The sequence below is a fragment of the Vombatus ursinus genome, unplaced genomic scaffold, assembly GCF_900497805.2.
Source record: "Vombatus ursinus unplaced genomic scaffold, bare-nosed wombat genome assembly UNPS02014798.1, whole genome shotgun sequence".
Classification (NCBI taxonomy): Eukaryota; Metazoa; Chordata; class Mammalia; order Diprotodontia; family Vombatidae; genus Vombatus; species Vombatus ursinus.
Window position 1 is genome coordinate 86,151,332 of NW_020954576.1, and position 21,961 is coordinate 86,173,292.

Genomic DNA, 21,961 nt, shown 5'->3' on the forward strand with positions numbered 1-21,961 from the left:
CTATTACTCTTTGTGGATTTATTTTGTATTCTGAGACTTTCCTGAAGGCATTGTTTCATTGAATCCTTGGGATCATCTAAGATAACCATTGTATTTTCTGAAAATGGAAATAATGTAGCCTCCTTGTTTATACTATTTTCCCCTCAATTTTTGTTACTATAGCTAGCATTTGTAGCATTATATTAAAAAAAGAGGCATTCTTTATGCATTTCATAGGATTATGATTTAGAGTTGGAAGGAACTTTAGAGGTCATCACATCCAACTCCCTCATTTTACAGATTAGGAAATCGAAGGTCAGAGAGGATAAGTGATTTGTCCAGGGTCACATAATTATTAAATATATGAAGTAGGATTTGAACCCACATCTTCTTGACTCCAAATCCAGTGCTCTCCATTATGTCATGCGACTTTCTTATCTGGATGGTAATTGATACTATTGGAGAAACCCAGGCTAAAATTAGAAAAACAGGACTGTCAGACTTATAGTAATTATTTAGGATGTTATTGCATCTTTTTCATTCTATGTTTATTTTTAAAATGTGTTACCTATATTTAGCAAATGCTTGGGTATCGTTTCATATCTAGTTTGTCCCTTTTTCCTTCTAATGGATTGTCTAATTGTTAGGCTTATGTGTTCCATTTATTTCTGTTGTATTGATTTTTATCTATCTTCTCTTTTAAGTCAATATTTTGTAAAAAATGAGTTAAAAGACCATAAGGATTTTTATGACTGGAAAAAGAAGTAGGATGATCATATAGCAAGAATGAGATACATTATGGACAGCTGTAGTATTACATTCAAAAGTCTTGAAAAATTAAAAGAATGAGATAAAAGTCTCCAGTGCTTCAAGTGGATCCAAGAATTTTAGGTAAGAAAGTAGATGATAATCACACGGGATGCTGTTACAGCATGGAAGGGCTCCAGTTAGCTCTGGTACAGGGAATATCCACATTCCTAACACAGATTTATCAAAGTGTGGGACCAAAATTTCAGACATGCTATGTCATACTTTGATGATTTTTACAAGCTCTTTACTGAGGAGGAAAAGAGAGAAAATAGAATTAGTTTAAATGTAAGGAAAGATTTCTAGCAGAGAGTATTGTTAAATATTAAAATGATTAGGAAGGGAAATTATAGAATTATTTTGTTAGGGTAATAGAAGAATTTAGCTATTAAAATTGTTTTAATTTTAGTTTTAGCCATTTTTAAAAATAAATTTTAACTGATATCTGTTTTTTTTTTATAATAGTAATATCTCCCATTATCCCCTTTCATTTCCCTACCAGAGAGCCATCCCATATGACAATTATTTTTTAAAGACAAAAAAGCAAAAAAAAAAAAATAGAGAAAAATCAGCACCATCGATCAAAACATTGAAGAAGACTAAAAATATGTGCAATGTATCATGCTTGTGGACCTCCTATCTCTGTAAAGGGGTGACGGGGTGGAGTATATTCTTTTCGTAACTTTTTACTTTACTCTGCGTCATCAGTTCATGTAGATCTTTCTATGGGTTTCTGTATTCATCATCTTCACCATTTCTAACACCATGTAATATATTCCATTACATTCATGTACCACAGTTTGTTTAGCCATTCCCCAATTGATGGCCATCTACTTTGTTTTTAATTCTTTACTATCATAAAAAAGTGCTACCATAAATATTTATATAATTTATATAAATATAATCATGGAGACTTTCTTCTTATCAATGGCCTTCTTGAGATATAAGCCTAGTAGTAGAATCACTAGATCAAAGGGTTTAGGCATTTTATGCACTTTATTTGCATAATTCCAAATTGCCTTTTAAAATGGTTGTATTGATTCATAGCTAAGACAGTTCACCTATTTTTCTTAATGATATTTACCTTTTGGGGTTTTTTTTGTACATTAATAAACCAAGTGAATTCAAAGTATGAAGTGGTAGAAAACTCTTATAATCACCCATTAGATTGTGAGCTCCTTGGGGACAGACTGTTTTTTTCTTTGTACTCTCAGCACTTAGCACAATGCCTGTCCTATTAAGTACTCCCTTAATAAATTCTTGTAGTCTTGACTTGACATTATCAATGAGGAAATTATTTTTCCTAAAAGAAATAACTGAAAAGATAACACCATTATATTCATATGGAGTATTACATTTTTCTCGTGGAAGAAGCTAACTTAAAAAAAACATTAAAAGGCATTAGGAAATTAAGGGACATATGCTTTCTTATAATTGTGAATTAATGTAAGTTAATATAATTAATAATCTATTGTAAAGTTCCATATAGATGTCAGATAGTATTACTGATTTTTATTTTTATTAAGAAAGTTCGACTCCAATCTATTATTCATTGTTGTATAGAGCTGATCCTAGGTTCTCAAAGGTCACATGCCAGTGGAATGTAAGCTCTATCAAGTTTTATGTGACTAGTAATTATAGTGCTTGCCACACATCACTGTTCAAGGACCAGTTTTTGTTGTCGTTCAGTCATTTTGGTCATGTCTGAGTCTTTGTGACTACATTTAGGGTTTTCTTGGCAAAGATACTGGAGTGGTTTGCTATTTCCATTTCCAGCTCCTTTTACAGATGAGGACCTTAGGCAAACAGGGTTAAATGACTCAACCAGAGTTACATAGTTAGTGTCTAAGGCTGGATTTGAACTGAGGAAAAATGAGTTTTTCTGACTGCAGGCCTAGCACTCTATGCATGTTGCCACGTAGCTGCCCCAAGGACCAGTTTGGATAAGTAAAGACAGACCCATTACCATCAGGTTTGTCATTAGTGACCAACTTTTTGGCTTTGATAATGTGAAATAAAATACAAAATGATTCTCAGTTCAGTGCAGCCCCTGTGCTTCTTCAGTGAATATGGGCAAGAGGATTACTAAGAATCATACAATTTTTAGCCCTTCTGCAAACATTGATTAAACTGTTGGTGAGATACTTGGCTAGTGACCAGCAAATGGACATGCTATTAAAGAATCTAGAATTATATCAACCTTGATGTTTTCTCTGTAAATGAAATGAGAAGACAAAAGTTGCATCTAAGTGGAAGGCTGGTTCACAGGTTTTCCTTGCAGAGGCAAATAAAGGAGTTGATTTTCTTGTGTGTCTTAAGGCAACAATAAATATTATTTCATGGATCACTTAGTCACTTCCTATAGCAGTGCTCATAATGAACAGTCATAATAAGACTACCACAAACACAGTTGTAACTTTGTTCCAATATCTGTTGCTAAAGATAAGAACATAGAGAAACTCTACAAAGTTGATGAGTCATTTCATATTAAATCAACAGGTACTTTTAATGAGAAGCAGCTTGGTGTAATGTGGTTTTAGTGTTGGACATGGAATCAGGAAGACTGAGGTTCAGTTCTCCCATGGCACTTCATAGACAAATGGATCATAGGCAAGTCTCTCTGAGCCTCTAGAAACTTTGTGAGCATTTCTGAAATTCCATTAGAAATCAGTGGGAAAATAGAAGCTGTTATAAAATTTGCTTTATGTGTTTGTTTTGCAGACACATCTGGTACATAAAGACAGGTCCAACTTTAAAACGAATGGTTTTAGTTTATGTATATCATTGTTCCTTTCCTTTGTTTTGGGTAACCAAGTGTTGAAAGCATATTGCATACAAACAAAAGAGTCCTGAAGCCATAAATATTAGGCAGTAATTGATATATTTCATATGCTGAGTAGGCTGTTTTTTATCCAGATAAATGATAGTCTTATAGTATATATACTAAGCTTCTTTAAAAAAAATTTTCTGCTCTTTTAAAAATCACTGTAACTTCTCAGTGATTACCCCCAATAAGAATAAACATCTCCTTTTTAAACAAGTAAGTATAATTAGTCAGAATGAATCAACCTATTGGCCATATTTGAAAACATATGCTATTGTCCACTTTGCCAACAGTTGGGAGTCCTGCTTCAGTATAAAGGACTTGGATAACTTTCTAAGATTTATCCACTAAGTTCTTGACTGGTTATAGGCTCCATATATAGTAATGTAAAGAGTTCTTATATCTGTAAAATCACTGTACTTGACACATGCTTTAATTCACCTTGACTTAAATGTAGAAGTGTAAGGCATGGAGGAAGGGAGAACCAGGGAAATATATTTTGCAAAATATATCTTAGGAGTAAGAAGTGAAAGAGGTTGAAGGTTGTAGATTGTGTAGAAATTTTACTCCTATATATGAGTATTTTTAGAAGAGTCACTGGATAAGGTGAGCACTAAATGATATCACAAAAAATAAACTTGATATGTTTACAGGAAATATCTGTTCCTAACATGGGAGTCATTTCCTAGTGAGGGGCATGTTTATGGTTAAACCATTGATTTGTTAGAGAAAAGAATGGAATTAGTACAAAATTAGAAAAGCAAATAAAAATGAAAAGATACGGCATGTCGTTTAAACCGGACCTATTTAAATAAGCTGTTGATGCCAAAGATTGGGAAATGGTTAGAACAGATATCAGACCTAGAAACCATCTCAGCCAGCAGATTTTTATATTCTTGCCAGAAAGGTGTAGCAGCCAAGGGCAGTACTAATTTAGAATATAGATTTGGAAAGTAAAGAGCAAGGATGGTAGCTAATGAGCAGTATTGCCTCATAAAACAGAAGCAGTTGTAAATAGTAATAATGAACATTTATTAAATGCCTACTATTAAATGCCAGGCATTATGCTAAGCACAGGGGATACAAAGAAAGACATCAGACCCTTCTTGCCTTCAAAGAGCTTGGCATCTAATGAGAGAAGACGGTACCTGAAAAGAGAGTGAAAAGTTTGGTGGGGACTGGGTTTGAGGAAGAAGAGTATCCAGCCCAGGGCCATAATGAAGCCCTGTAACTGGGGTGGGAAATGATCTCAGGAGGTGTGAATTAGAGAGTTGATTTTATCTTGCAGAATGATGAGTTTGTGGAGATCATGAAATCCAGGAGGTCAGCTGGGTAGGAAATGAAGTAAGAAGGAAAAAATATTAACAGAAAGTTTTGGCCGGTAAAACCAAGTACTCTCAAGAGCATTTAAGCATCGAACTAGAAGGAATACAACAAATAGAAAATGGAAGATTTTTCAAGTTTACTATTCTCTTTCAAGCTATTCTCTTTATCAGTGACTCTGGATCTACCACGTTTAAATACCAGCGTAATCCCTAATGTGCTACATGAGGAAGCAGAAATTTCCATAAAGAAAAAAGAAAGATTCCAAGAGCAGCTGGACCAGAGCAAGTACACACAGTGGTAGTCCAAACTAGAGGTGACATGATTTTAAGGGCATTGAGGGATTGATTCCTAATCCTGGAAGAAGAGAGGATACCAAATGCTTGGAGAAATCACAGACTTTAGTATTGTTGAAAGAAGTTGATTGTAAAAATAACTACTAAGCAGTATGCCAATTTTTCTGTCCCTATAAATCTTTGAGAATAATCTACACATGCATCAAGAAGATTCTTGATGAAAGTATAGATAAATTTTTGTTAATGGTATATGCAGCAAGCCACATCTTTACAATCACCCCATTTGAGTATAAGGTGCAGAAAATTAAAGATCCCACCGTTCTTATTTTTTGCTTATAAAAGAGCATTTGATTTCATAGAGTGAAACGACACCTCAGAGGCTGTTTTCCAACAGTGTCTTTAATGCATATATTGAAATTATACATGATTCTTTGTAACGTGTAACAGAGACAACTTTGGCCCTCTAAATATACATATGAGGTGAGAATTGAAGCAGTCACATGTTTGCCAGTGGAGGTGTGGAATACTAATAAAAAGGTGTTCCCTCTAGATCAGTCTTGAACATCGTACAGCCAGCAGCATGCCAAAGGATTTCCTTTACATACAAAGGATGTTTTCCTTTACATTTTTCCAGGGCCACCCGAAATCCTTTGGTGTGCTATAAGTGGTCCAAGGGCCTTAAGTTGTGCAGGCCTGCTCTGGATGATAAGATCTCCTAGATCTGTTGGGGGATGGTGTGTTACTGATTGTATCAAGATTGTATCTTATCATTTAATATGAAGCAAATGTAAAAATTTAGAAGATGAACACCTATTTGTAGTAACTTGTGGACTTCTATACTTAGGGATATAGAAATGTTTAGCAATGTAATAATGGGGTCGTGTCAAAATGAAAATGAATGATTTTAAATTTACAGGGAAAACTATATGGATGAAGAGTCAGTGAAAAATTCCTATTTTCTAGGCTGTAATATTCAATTGGGTAGATAACCAGTAGTCCTGGGGATGGTCAATGACCTGGGCCAGAATTCTGTAGAAGAGAGAGAATTGGTTTGATTGCCTTGGTGTTAAGTTTCCTCTTGAAATAAAAATCCCATCTTTTTAAGACCAGTATTCTCACAGTGATTCTATGAGATTGAAAGTAGTGTAATTACCAGGCTTTGAAGAATCAAAGTTTTAGGTCATTCACAGGGTAATGGAGCATCGAATGGTGGGGATAACAAGATGCAGCCTCCTACCTACAATAAACTGTATGGGGAAAAGAAGCATAAAAATCATCAGAGAAATGTATGTTCATAAAAAGAAGTAAGCTGGTCAGAGCAGGGATTAACTGATAAGTTGTATGCTTCATTGGAATGTATGAACTGCCAAGAAATCTAGAAAGAGCAACTCAGGATATTGGATAGACCCTTTTCTGGAGAACTGAGAAAGGAACTTGGACAAGAATATCACAGGAGATGAGGTGGAAATGAGCTGCTGTCAGTACCATTGGAGAGAGAACTCATATGGATGAGAATCACATAATTTGTTGAAGCATTTTTCATTGAAAATAAACCTGGCTGAAAGAAGAGGGTTGTATAGGCTTTTTAAAAAAAGTGTACCTGCATTAAAATTTTTTTTTCCTTTTTTTTATAAAATTACCCATCAGCGAACATGACTAGTTCAATATACAAAGAACAAAAAAAGTTTTTTTAATGAAATGATAAAGTTGTTACATTGTTTTAAAAGTATATATTCAATTTATATAGCAGTAACAATTGCTCTATTTTTTATTTGAATTTGTTTTTATATTCTGTGTATTTTAAAAATGCTTTATTAATGCTTTTTTCTTTCTTGTAATTCAGTCGCTAGCTACACATTTACCCCCTACATAGAAGTCCTCCATTCTAACAAATAAGTATAGTTAATTTGGAGACTTTTTCAGTCTGATGATTCTGTGAACATTTAGCATATTTTTTTCTCACCGACAATATCACATCATTTTTCTGGAAATAGATATCAAAGAATATTAGAATTGAAGGACTTCAGCATTTAACATGAAGCAGTTTAGATGATTTCGAAGATGAATGCCTGTTTGTTATAACTTGTGGACTTCCCCTACTTTTTGGGATAATAGAAAAGTTCAGCAAAGTAATATTTGGGTCATGTCAATCTAGCTTTATAGGAAATAAGAAAGCACTTTCTTATTCTCTGTTGGTTCCCTTTAAAATTTTTTTTCAACTTTTAACACTATGTAATATTCTTTTGCCCTGAGAAAATACATTAAACTTTTTCCTCTTATTTGAGACAGAAGTTTCTCACTTTTTGTATATATAGGTATCCATATTTGGTGCCTCTGTTATTTCTCAAACCAGAATCAAGGAATTTGTTTGGTCGTGTGATAATATTGTACTTCCATTAGACCATTAAGATGAATTTTTTTTTTCATTTTTCATAATGCCTAATGGCTTTCAGTTACTAATTTAGTGTTTTAACTTGACATAATCATGTTGGAAAAACAAAGTGTCAAATTAATTGCTTAGACATAAAATTCAATTTTGTGTCTTGTTTTAAGGTTTCTGCTCAGTAATTATAAACTGTTTATAAGGATAGGGTATTCAGTAGCAAATTAGATTAGTGTATGTTTGAAAATGAACAGGAATTGTGAATAATAAAAGTTTAATTTCTTACAAGTTTTTAATGGGATAAAGATATTTTTTCTTTTGGAACAATTGTAACTTAAGGCTTATTTAAATTTTTTTTTAATAAGGAAATGATATTTTGTTTCTTCAGTGACATGGAGACTTTAGTGGTTATATAACTGCCAAATGACAGTTTGTGAACAGGTTTTTGTGTTAGTATAATCTAATCATGGGGCAAATTCTTCTCTAGAAGACGTGATTATGTTGGAGTTTTCAAACCTTCAGTTACAGGCTTTCAATTAAAAGTCAGTGCTAATAAGGGTGAATAAGGATTCATGTTCTTGTTGATAATGATACTAGACAGTTCATAATAATGTTGGCTAATAGTGAATTTTTAAAAAATCCCTCCCCCAAAATAGTCCTAGCTAATAAATAAAAGGTCACAAATTAAAGCCTTATTCAGTTCTTTCCTTTTTTCTTTCAGTCCTTAGTATTGGTATAATTCTCAGGACATAATTAGATGTCCACAATTATCTAGTGCCATATAGTTTGCAAAGTGCTTTCCTTAAGATCACGAGAAGTTCAAGTATTAATCCAGTTTCATAGATTAGGACCCTGAGGCTAAGAAAAGTTAAGTGATTTGCCTATGTCATGCAGTGAATAAGTGACAAAGCTGGAATTCAAAACTAGGCTGTCTTTTTTTAAATAACAGATGTTCATACAGATCAGATACCTCCCAAATCAATGAGCCCTTCCTTGTAACTAAGAAGCAGATAAAATCAATTAGCACATAACTGCCTAACAGTGTGTATGCTGTTCTGCAGCCATAGCCCCTTCAGTTCTTCAATGAAATGTAAGAAGTGCTTGTCCTCATCTCTTCTTGAGAACCAGAATTTTTCATTCTTACTACAGTATTACACTTAATTTTAGTGTTCTTTTCATTTACATTATTGTAGACATTGTGTAAATTACTTTCCAGATTCTGCTTACCTTACTCTGCATCAGTTCATAAGTCTTCCTACATTTTTCTGAATTATTCATATTCATTTCTTCCTATTGTACATTATATTCATATATCATAATTTATTCAGCCTTTCCTCAATTGATGGGCAAATCCTAATTCTTTTGACTCTGTGTATTGCTGTTTCCATTGCTTTGCACTTTCTCTCAAGAATATTAATTAAATATATACAGAATCAATATATGAGATGATAGAGTGAGTAGAGGGATTGATTTCTACAAGTAAGGATGGAATTGCAAAATTTTTTTATAATAGTGGATTTTGCACATTCAATTTATGTCTTTTTTGCTTTATTATCTTTGATTTTAAATTTATTTTTGAGTAGTTTAAATTAAGTTAAAATTGAGACAAAATTAATTTTACGAAGTAGGAGTAGAATAGGAATCAATAGAGAACATTAAAGTCAGATCACATTGCATTTACTTTAGTATTCTCAGTTGCCTTTTCTGTCATTGAGTTGCATCAGGAATGAGATGTGAGGCAGTTAAATAAAACAAAATTAAGGCTTGTATCTTTAAAGGAAATAGCCTTGTTTTTAGTTTACAACTGGAATACTGTCCTGATGCAGTGTGCTTCTGCAGTGTCTTTTAAAAATAACAGAGATATTGAATACATAACCTCTAACATATGAATCGTGGAATGAGTGCAATAAAGATAAAGAAACACTCAGTCTATTTATAGATTTAACCAGTAGAAAATATATGCTGTTCCTTGAGCTTTTCAGCATGACCACTTTGTCATTGACTTAGAGTACAGATACAATTTCATAATGATTTGAATGTTGGTTTTGTTTTTGCTAACTTCATTAAAATCATTCTAGTCTTCCTTCTGGGCCATTTTCTTATTTTGGGGGGGATTAGGTTTTTTTAAACTAACATTCATAGATATAGAGTTGGAAGGAAACTTATATCATATAGTCCAGAGATGTAAAAAATGCTCAGCATTATGGAAAAGGCCTCCATCACGCCCTAATACAGACTGAACTAGATTAAAATTTAATTGGAAAATATTTAGCCAAATACATAGAAATACAGTAGAACATAGATAATGTTAATATGTGGTTTTATAAGGCAATATGAAGCTTAATGGCCTGCTTTCTGTTTGAGATTGACACCTGTAATTAAGTCCAACATCCACCTTACAGGTGAGGAAACTGAAGAGAGGCTGAAGTGACTTGCCCAAGATCATACAGGTATTAGGTGTAACCTCTTTTATGAAGCCCTTCTTTCTTCAGTTTTCTTTGCACTACTGACTTGTGTACATGTGTAATCTCTTCCCTTCCTTCCCCATTGCTCCTTTGCCCATTTCAATGTAAGCTCCTTGAAAGCACGACCTGTTTTGTTTTTGTCTTTGTGTCCACAAAGCCTAGCTTAGTGTACTATACATAGTAGGCTCTTAATAGATGTAGGTTTGCTTATTTGAATTGAATTATGCCTTAACACAGAAACTTTGTAATGCTTTCTGGCTTTCCATGTCTTTTCTGACAAACTACTGTACTAGTACACTAAAGCTGTTTGGCTTTTTCCTACCCTGAGCTGGGTCTTATATTGCCCCTATTATTTATCAGCTCCTTATCAAGTCTTTTAAGACTCAGAATAATCAGGCTACAACTTACCCTATTTTATCTCTCACTACCCTCCCACATGTACCTTCTGTTCTGCTCTTACTGGTTCCTCCACTGTTTCACATCTGCCTTGTGGTTCTGTCCTCTGTGCCTTTTTTCATGCTATCTCTTCCTCCTAAAAAGTGATTCCCTTACCTTCTAGAAAATGCTCCTTATTTCTCTTAAAGTATCAAAGTACTTTAAGACCTAGATCAAGTCCAGTTTTTTCAACAAAGGTTCCAATTCATCAGATCCTCCTTTCCCTTAAATTCTTGAGTATTTGCCAGTTCTACTATGGGGAACACCAACCTTTTCCTAATGAGGAGTTGATTTCCTGATTTCCTCAAAAGTATACTTGGAGAAGGGTGGGAAGGAGTGCTGAAGTGAGAAGTAATTGTGACAGGACGGCAGTCTTTTCTCTCTCTGATTATCCTTTTAACCCATGAGAAGAGTTGTATAATGATGGCTTGTTTAAAAAGATTAACTGTTTAATGTTTTAAGATTCACTGGTAGAATAAATGACTGGCATTTTGAGACTCCTTCTGTACTACATAATTGAGCTCTTTAGTTAATTCCTTAACCATTGCCATGTTTGTAAGTTTTTTCATCTAGTTGTATTTCTCTAGGGCAGAACTATATAGGATTATGTTTCTCTTGTACTACCCTCATCTCTCTCCTACCTAACCACACTGCCTATTAAACTTCTGGGCACATAGCAAGCAATCAGTTAAATACTTTGTGAATTAAATCATGTATTAGATGAAGCCTATTGGAAAAGTATGAGAAAGTTCAGCTTTGGGCAACATAAAGGAAAGAGACTCAAACTCTGGAGCTTGGAAGTTTGAAGGGGATTGGAATCCTTAGTTGTGGGAAATAACAGTGTTAGAAGGAAGATCCTGCATTTGGGAAAGTGTTGCAAAGAACTTAATTGCTAAGTGGAGACAACATTCTAGCTTAAAACTATTGGCTGTTACAGTGAATCTCTATATTCCAGGATCTTTTTTATTCATGTTTCAAGGACTATTTCCAAAGTAAATTAGCTTTTAGTAATTTTTTTGTGAGACTCTATAGACTTTACAATAAAATTCACTCCAGTATTTGAAAACCTAAATGGATAGACCATTTAGATCTTTACCTTCTCATAATCTTCAAAAGATTCAGAGTAGGTAGTACATAATTTTTAAGTATTCATTGAACATGTTGATATGGATACTTAGGTTGGAGGTTGCCCTAGATAATTTCTAATAATTTCTTCCTTTTAGCTCTTACATAATTCTGTCATCTTACTTGTATCCCATGGGCATTTGTTAAGTATTACTGATGTTAATGGTTTAAGAATACTATAATAGATACCTATAATACCTATTATAGAAAAACTGTGGGAAAAGAGCTTTTTGTCTTGCCTGGCCATTGTTTTTTATTTCTGAAGAACATTATGGAGTCCCAAGGTAGTCTTTAGAATCCAACCATTTTGGAGAGCAATTTAGAACTCTACCCAAAGGGCTATGAGAATGTGCATACCCTTTGACCCAACAATAGCACTTCTAGGGCTATATCCCAAAGAGATGATACAAATGGGAAAAGGACCCACAGTACAAAAATATTTATAGCAGCTCTTGTTGTGGTGGCAAAGAATTGGAAATTGAGAGGATGCCCATCAATTGGGGAATGGCTGAACAAGTTGTGGCATATGAATGTAATGGAATACTATTGTGCTATAAGAAATGATGAACAGGCTGATTTCAGAAAAACCTGGAAAGACATGTATGGTCTGATGCTGAGTGAAGTGAGCAGAACCAGACAATAGCAGCCACGTTGTGAGATGACTAATATTGATAAACTTAACCCTTCCCGGCAATACAAGGATCTCCAAAGGCCTCGTGATGGAAAATGCTATCCCCATCCAAAGAAAGAACTGTGGAATTTGAATGCAGATTGAAGCATACTATTTGCTATTTTTTTTTCTCTTCTGTTGAGTTTTGTTTCCTCTTTCTGGTGGTTCCTTCTATTGGTTCTAATTCTTACTTCCAACATCACTAATGTGAAAATATGTTTAATGAAATTATGTATATTGCCTATATCAGATTGTGCGCCATCTTGGGGAGGGTGGTGGGGAGGAAGGGGGAGAAAAATTTTAAACTCAAGCATATGTAAGTGATTGTTGATAAATCAAAATAAATTAATTTTAAAAAGGTAGTCATTAGACACAGGAAATGACCTGGAAAAAGCAAAGTGGTGGATTTCCAACACCTTCTGACTGCTGATGTCAAGTGTTAATGAGCTGACTGTAAGGCAGTATCAGATGTTTCTCAGTTGCAGTCAGGAGGCTGTAGAAATTATGTCACTGGGACTGAATAGAAATAAATACTTTGAAACAGGCAGTGCTTGCCTTACAGATTGGTTGTGCTTTCAGAAACTCAGTTGTACTGTTTTGATCTGGAACTCTAGCTTTCCCATAGAAACAAATGTAATAAATGGTTAAATTCCCAGGCTGTCCCCCAAAAGGTTATTAGCCCATAATGTTCCCAAAATATTATTTCAACTCTTCCTAACTAATTTTTTTATATTTATGATTTAAAAAAAAACATTACTTACGACATTCTTTTCTGTGGGTCCAGATATGATCTAGATTCTAGCCTTAACCCTCCATGGGTAAGAAGGAAGGCTGTAGAAAAGAGGGTAATAGGGTAAGTGTAATATTTGAATATAAAAGTAACTTGATAACTCAGCAGTTTCATATTTATATAACAGAAGACATCTTTCAAGGTTACACTTCCGTGGTATTTTGATTGGAGCATACAGTGGAGGTAGGACTCTGGATTTGCACCATAGGTCATTTGAAAATTTTGAGTGTTGATACATCTGCCTTGTTATTCTGTCTTTTATGCCTTTGTCCTGCTATCCTTTCTCCTGGAAAGTGATCTCCTTTCCATCTAGAAAGTGTTCCCCATTTCTCTTAAATGTGTCAAAATGCTTTAAACAAAGCTTTCCCATACTATTCCAGTTCATTAGAATCTCAGTTCTCTAAATTCTTATGAGAATATTTGACAGTTCTACTATAGGAATCAACTGCCTTTTCTAATGATTTCCTTGAAGTGGTATGATAAGTCCAGAGAGTGTGCTTGGAAAAGGCTGGAAAGGGGTGCAGTAGTGAAAAGAAGTTGTGACAGGGAAGTTTATTCATGTGTAAGAAGAAGTTAATCTAAATGGCCTCTAAGGTCCTGGCTAGCTCTAGCATGCTTTTTATATGTTGATATTTGTAGATGATTGCCTATTAATATAGGATAATAGATGTTTGTATTTATAAATCTGTTTTTTCCCTGCTCCTTCCATCTTAATGAAACCTGGCTTCCCTCTGATGACACAGCCTCTCTGGCCACCCTTTCCAATACTGGCTACACCGTCATGCATTCTCCTCAGCTCACTAGTTGAGGCTGGAGAATTGGAATACTCTGTGCCCCCTATTGCCACTTCCAGATTCTCCCTCTTCCTCTATTGCTCAGTAACCTCTTCTCTTCCTTTGAGGTTTGTGCTATTTACATCTACCACCCAACCAAAATCCTGGTAGCTGTTGTCTACAGACACCTCCCCCCACCCCATCCTCAATGAGTTCAATACCTGGCTTACAATTTTTCCCTCCTCCTCAACTCCTGCCCTCATACTAGGGGACTTCAGCATATATATCGATTCTCTCTCAAATATCCTAACCATTCAATTCCTCAACCTACTCACCTCCCATGAACTACTCTTCCACCCCACCTCAGCCACACATGAAGATGATCATACCTTTGATGTTGCCATCATTCACAAACATGTCATCTCCTTTCAAGAATTCTTTTCACCTTTCTCTCCGCCTTCCCTTATATAGTCCTACTTTTCATCTGTATCATGACCTCCAATTCCTTGACCCCTCAGTTCTCTCCCAGGCCATCTCCCTTGCACTAGTCACTCCTCTTCTCCCCATCTTGATTTCCTCATCTCAATTCAACTCTATACTATCCTCCTCTCTTGAATTCCTAGCCCCCTTACCATATCACTAATCATACCTAGCCAAGCCTCATCCTTAGATTACTCCCTCTGTTCATTGCCTTCACTTCTGTGCATGTGCTGCTGACGAAAGGTAGAGAAAATCACACAACTGGTCTGGTTGGGTCCACTACAAATTTATGTTACACAATTACAATCGAACCCTCACTGCCACTAGGCAATCCTGCTATATGTCCCTTATCAGCTCACTATACCATGCTACTGTGGCCCTTCCAAACATTTTTATCCCTTCTCAGTCTTCCCATAGCTCACCCTTCTCTTATCCTCTCAACTGAGAACCTTGCCTTTATTTTACAGAAAAAATTGAGACCATTTACTGTGAACTCCCTCTCTTCCCCTCTTCCTCATCTCCTGTTACTCAGGTGCCTTTCTGCCACTTTCTGCCCTGTCTCACATGATGAAGTGGCCTTATTCCTTACTAAGGCCAACTCCTCTACCTGCTCAAGCAATCCCATCCCATCCTGTCCTCCAACAGATTGACCCATCTGTCATCCTCACTTTTTCACTTGTTTTCAGTCTCTCCCTATCTACTGGCTCATTTCCGACTGTCTACTATAGAGGGCCCCCCTGAACTTGTTTTCTTGAGTTGCCCTGTTTTCCAGAAATGAACCCAGAACCTCCCCCCAAAAAAGCTAACATAGCATTGATCTTTTGTGAGTGGACTTTATTATAACTTTCAGTCCTCTTGAAGTTGAGTCAACTATAAGCCTGACTAAACTGTATAGCCAGGATCCTTTCAGAGAAGCAGAACATCCTCCCTCCATAGTCCAATGTTCCCAAGTCCTCCTGCCCCCTCTCACTCCCCCTCCCCTACTGCTCCCTTCCTCCTTCCATGCCACTCCCATTTGGGAAGGGATTGCCTTTCACCCCTCCTATAAGACCTCCTCTTTTTGTTATACTCCATAAATACCCAAGGCTCTGTCAGTATTTTAGGCTCCTTGGTATAAGTAGTTCCTACATGCATGTGCCTTTCTCTTGTAATCAGTCAAGTTACTACCCATGTCTTAGTGGAGTCATGACTTTTTATTAACACTACAAACTTGCACATGTCTCCTCTACCTTGAAAAAACCCTCACTTCCTTCCGTTCCCACTGTCATCTTATATCCATTTACAATAGGTGTCTCCACTTTCTCTCTTCTCATTTTCTTCTTAACCCCTTATGATCTGGCATTCAGTCTTATCACTTCAACAAAACTACTCTCTCCAAAGATACTAATGATTTCTCAGTTGCTCAATCTAATGGCCTTTTTTAATCCTCATTCTTCTTGACCTTTCTGAAGTTTCTGACACTGTTGATCATTCTTTCCTTCTTGATACTCTCTTTATGCTAAGTTTTTAGGACATTACTCTCTCCTGGTTTTCCTCCTACCTATCTGACTTCTACTCTGTCTCCGTTACTAGATCCTCTTCCAGATCAAGCCCTCTAACCATAGGTGTCCATCAGGGTTCTGTGCTGGGCCCTCTTCTCCCTCTATACTACTTTACTTGATGATCTCATCAGCCTCCATGGATTTAATTACCATCTCCATGCTGAGGATTCTCAAATCTCCGTATCCTGTCCCACGCTGTCTGCTGACCTCACGTCTCCAACCGCCTTTCACACATTTTGAACTGGGTGTCCAGTAGACATCTAAAACTCAACATATCCAAAACCAAACTCATTCTCTTTCCCCTTAAACCCTTCTCACTCCCACATTCTCTGTTACTACCATCCTTTCAGTCCCTCAGACTCACAACCTAGGAGTCATCCTGAATTCCTCACTGTCTTCACACACCCCCTTGCCTTCATCCATATCCAAGCTGTTGGCCAAGGCCTGTCAATTTCACCTTTGTAACATCTCTTGATTATGCCCCCTTCTCTCCTCTGACATTTTCATCCCTCTACTGCAGGCCCTCATCACCTCACACCTTGATTATTACAATAGCCTGCTGGTGGATCTGCCTGCTTCTAGTCCCTCCCCACTCCAGTCCATCCTCCATTCAGCCATTTAAGTGATTTTTCTAAAACTCAGGTCCAGTCATGTCCCCTCCCTACTCAATAAACTCTAGTGGCTAGGAAGCCTTAAGAATACTAGGTTATTATGGCTGATTTGATCTTACATATTGTGTAACTCCTACTCTGTTACCATGATTAAACTCTATTTTTTTAACCAGTACCAAATTTTTTTTTTTAAAGAAAGCCTCTACTGCCTCCAGAAGCAAATACAAAATCCACTTCATAACCTAGCCCCCTAGAAGGGAGGAGAAGACTCCTCCACCAGTCTTCTTATACTTTACTTCCCAAAACATACCCTTTGATCCAGTGACATTGGCCTCTCCTGGCTGTTCCGTGAACAAGACTCTTCCTCTCTTGGCGCTGAGCATTTTCTCTGGCTGCCCCCTATACCTGGAACACTTTCCCATCTCTTCTCTGACTACTGACCTCCTTGGCTTCCTTTAAATCCCAGCTAAAATTCCACCATCTAAAGAAAATCTTCCCAAGCCTCTCTTAATTCCAGTACCCCCTTCAGTTAATTATCTCCTATTTATCATGTGTATATCTTGCTTTGTATATATTTGTTTGCATGTTGTCTCTGTCTCCCTCTCTCCCTCCTTAGAGTGTAAGCTCCTTGAAGGCAGGGGCTGTCTTTTGCATTTTTGTATCCTTAGTGCTTAGCACAGTGCTTGGCACATAGTGGACATTTAATACATAAATTGGTTGATTATATTTATGACTCGTTTTCTTCTTTCTTTGATCTCATTTGGCTATAGGTCTAGTTGGGAATCACTGGATTAAGCTTTGGAGGCATAGTTTCAAATCACTTTCCAGAATGGCCTGGAGCAGTTCACAGCTTCCACTAAAAATGCATTAATATATCTATTTTTCTGAAACTTGTCCAATATTTGTCTTTTTTTTTAAAAACAGCTGTGCCAATCTGATGGTCTTAAAGTAGAACCTGAATTACTAGTTTTTAGTTATTTGTAGCCTTTCTTCATAGAGCTGTTGATATCTTGAATTACTTTCTTGGAAAACTGCCTATGGCTCTTTTTAAAAAAAATTTTTGTTTATTTTGATTTATCTACAATCACTTCCATAAGCTTTTGAGTTTTAAATTTTTCTCTCCCTCCCTTTCCCCTTCCTTCTCCCTCCCTCCCTAAGACAACATGCAATCTGATATATGCTATACATATACATTCCTATTAAACATATTTTCACATTGGTCATGTTGTAAGGAAGAATTAGAACCAATAGGAGGAACCACAAGAAAGAGGAAACAAAACATAACAGAAGAAAAAAATAGCAAATAGTATGTCAAACTCCATAGTTCTTTCTTTGGATGTGGATAGCAATTTCCATCATGAGACCTTTGGAGATGTCTTAGATCCTTGCTTTGCTGAGAAGGGCTAAGTCTATTAAAGTTAGCCATCACACAAAGTAGCTGTTACTGTGTACAGTGTTACCCTGATTCTGCTCACTTCACTAGCTTCAGTCTTTACAAGTCTTCCTAGATTTTTCTGAAGTCTGCCTGCTCATCGTTTCTTACAGCACATTAGTATTCCATTACATTCATATACCACAACTTGTTCAGCCATTCCCCAATTGATGGGCAGGGGAATGCTCTTATTCTTATAGTTTGAATAAATTTCCGACCAATCTTGGAAATAATCTTGAACAGAGAAAATTGCTGCAAAGACTTTTTTCCTAATTAACATTTTCCCTTCTAATCTTAGCTTTATTGGTTTTGTTTGTGCAAAAACTTTTAAATATTATGTAATTGATATTGTCCATTTTATCTTCTCTATCTCATGTTTGATCATGAACCCTTCTCTTACAGTACATCTCAAAAATTTTTATTCCTTGTTCCTATACCTTGTGAAATGATCTTCCATATCAAAGTCATATATCCATTTGGAGATTATCTTGGTGTTATGAGGTATTGATTCAAACCTACTTTTTGTCCTACCACTGTCCAGTTCTCCTAGGAGTTTTGTCAAATATCCAGTGCTTCTCCTAGTACTTGGGTCTTTGAGTATGTTGAATACTAGGTTATTAAATTTATTTGATCCTATATCTTATGTAATTCCTGATATATTGCAATAATTAAACTCTCTACTTTTTTAACCAGAATCAATTTTTTTTGATGATTACTTCTTTGTAGTATAGATTGAAACCTGATATTGGTAGGCAAGCCCTCTTTCTTCTCATTTAAAAAAATATCTTGAGATTTTTCTTTTTTTCATATGAATTTTGTTGTTTTTTTTATAGGTCTACAAAGTATTCTTTTGGTTGTTTGAGTGGTACAGCATTGGTTAAGTAAATTAAATTTAGGTAGTATTTCCATTTTTATTATATTACTTTGACTTACTCATGAGCAATTTTTCATTTTATTCACATCTTAATTTACTGTTATTTTGAATGGTAAAGGAAAAGTTTACTTTTTTTTTTTAACTTTGGAAAGTAGATTATATTGGTGTAAGAAGGATAAACAATGTAGTGCTGCCTCCTAAATTCTTTTGGTAATTGGCCATCATAATTTCTTTTTCAGTTATATTTGTTAGTGTTGAGCATTTAATTTCAATTATACAGGTTGTCTCATCTGTGAAAAAGTAGACAAAAGAACAAGTGGTAAGACCTGGTATGTTTCTAAATCATAAGTATAAATTCTTATTGAACCCAAATGAAAGAGAACTTTTTCAGGTTATCATTTGTAAATATGTTCAGATTTTCAATTCAAGTATCTAGTATTTTTTGTCAAGTAATAAATTGGCTTACTAATTTAGATTTTTATTGTTACCTTTGTAATAATACTATCTGAATATCACTTAGATATAATTAAGAGCCAAAGAATGGTAGATTCCTGTTACACTATGCTTACTATTAAATGGATTTGAACACATAATGAGTCATGTCTACTGAAGAATATTACATAGAGTAAGAAACCTGGCACAAGATGATTAACATAAATTCTGTCCTTTTGTCAGTTTTATAAAAGGTTTGGTTCTATACATTCAAAAAATTGCTTAAAAATTTTTAGATTCTGATTTTATCATTGTGTTTTAATGCTTTGAACCTTTAAGAAATCCTTATTTAATAAATACATTTCATCTAAAGACTTCATTTTTTGTTAATAGGTAAATCAACAAACTGGGAAGATGATGGTTGGGGAGCATGGGAAGAAGCAGAAACACAAGAACCTGTAAGTCTGTATTCACGTCTGTGTTTTCTGTTAGTGTATTATTTGAACTGGGCAATCACATGATGGTATTAGTAATTGTATCTGAAGTAGTACTTCAAAGTTTCAGAGTGCAGTGCAGATTGCTCTGCAACATATAGTCTTATAGAGATACCTGAATTTATGAATATAATGAAAGAATTGTAAGAAATAAAAGCATTGTAAGAAATGATGAATATGAAGATTAATAGAATAAGGAAAGAATTTTATATAATAGTAATACAGAATAAATAAAGCAGAACTGAAATAGTATAAACAAAAGCAACACTAAAAGGCAACTGAACTCAGATTTAGTATGATGACTAATTTTGGTACTGGAGAAAAATGTATGAAGTACTTCAAACCTCTTGGTAGACAGGCAGGGGTGGATAATGTTGCTAAGTGGTGTGATGGATAGAGTGCTGGGCCTGGAGTTCATGGAGTCTTGAGTTCATATTTCTCCTCAGACACTAAGCTGTCTGACCCTGTGCAAGTCACTTCAGCTATATTTGCCTTAGTTATAGCACCTTCCTCCCAGGGCTGTGGTGAGAATCAAATAAAATAATGTTGGGAAAGCCCTAGCTTGTTCTTGGACCTAACCTGTTAAAGGCTATGCACATTTCAATAAATATCTGAAGTGGGACATTGCATCTCAGTGAAAGGTGTGAGGGACATTTAGGGAGAACTGAAGGAAAAGCTGTATCTGCAACCATCATATGCTGTGCGTTTAATGAGAAGTTTAAGGGCCTGTATTCAGGGAGGAGGGAGTTTCTTGAATTATGCATATGTAGTAGGCTTATTCCAATTGCTCTAACATGAACTATATATGTCAAGTACTCAGGTAAGCCCATTCCCTGTGTTTAGCAGAAGTATGCAGTAAAGTATTCTGGTGAGTACAGTTTCTTCACTCTGTGAGGTTTTGGAGGGCCACAATAGGAAGGAAACTTCAGAAGCAACCTCAGGACAGATAGGTTGGTCCTTAGTGTTGGTTGTAGGAAGTTATAGGAAGGACAGCTGAGAATGGAAAAAAATCGGCTCAGATTCTTAGAATCTAGCCAATAGCCCATAGATGCTCAGATTCCTTAAGAGTCTAGCTAATATGGCGAATCTTCAATAAACCTTGTTTGGGGCTGAAAAAAAAAAGAATGGAAAAAAATCATTTGATTTGAGTGATAAATTGTGATTGAGTGATAAATTGATTTTAAAAAATGATAGTTACCTTGGAGAGAATTATTTCTATACAATGGTGGGAATGAAAGCCAGATTTTAATGAGATGAAGAGTGAACAATGAGCAGTGGACATGTTGGGTATAGATTATACTTTTTAGTCATTTGCCTGTGAAGGAGGAGGCAAGGGTGTAATAGTGTGATGGAGTGGGAGGTTCAGAGGCAGCTTTTTTCTTTTCTTTTTCTTTTTTTAGAGACAGGATAGTAGAGACCTTAGGAAGGATCCAACGAAGGAGAGTGTGAAGATTTATGAGAGAAAATCATTGATGGAGTCAAGGTGCAAGAGTGATGAAAAAGATAAGACAAAAGGGTTAGCCTTACTAAAAAGGAAAGACTACTTCTCTATAAATGGAGGAAGGAAAAAGAAGAGAAATGAGAACATTGAAAGGAATACAGAATTGGAAAGAGGGGGTTTTTCTTAATCTTCATTTTTTTTTTTGTATTCCTGCAGCATTTGTTACTTCTCTTTTAGCTCTTGCCTGCTTTTCCTCCTACCTATTTGACTACTCCTTTTCAGTTTTTGTTTTCTTGTGTCCTAACATAGAGGTTCCCCCAAACCCTGGTTCTTTTCTCTTCTTTTTATGTGTTCTTTCTTAGTGAGAAGTTTACATCTTATAGTAAAGGTCCATTTAAAGTTAGATAGCATGAATTAGTAGTGGATCTAGAGAGCAGTTTCGTGATTTCCTCTAGTATATATGCAGTAAAATAGTAGATGACATCTCTGTTTAGATTATTATATATTTTAATGCTGTGTAATTGATTAAACATTAGGAAAAGTTCTTGCCTTGGCTTATAGAGTAGTTTTACAATCTTGAAAGAACTTAAAGATGATGATATTTCATTTGGAAACTTTAGCCTGTCATTCAAGAAATGGCCTGTTTTTTTTCCTTCTGTTGCCTAGATGTGTCAGACACTTCCTTCCCTCCCTTCCCCTCTGTTCCCTTCCACTTTCCTCCCCAATACTCTCTAGTGCAGCCTCAACCACATTAAAATGCAATTGTGAAATATGTAACAAATTAAA

General features: G+C 35.5%; 1 protein-coding gene across 1 annotated transcript in view; it reads left to right on the forward strand.

Moving 5' to 3' along the window:
- Nucleotides 1-21,961, forward strand: part of LOC114049726 (rab3 GTPase-activating protein non-catalytic subunit) — a 127,945-nt gene that overhangs the window by 6,154 nt on the left and 99,830 nt on the right. Inside the window, exon 2 of the mRNA XM_027871106.1 lies at nucleotides 19,634-19,698. Coding sequence (XP_027726907.1) covers nucleotides 19,634-19,698 — 65 coding nt within the window. The remainder of the gene's footprint in view (nucleotides 1-19,633; nucleotides 19,699-21,961) is intronic.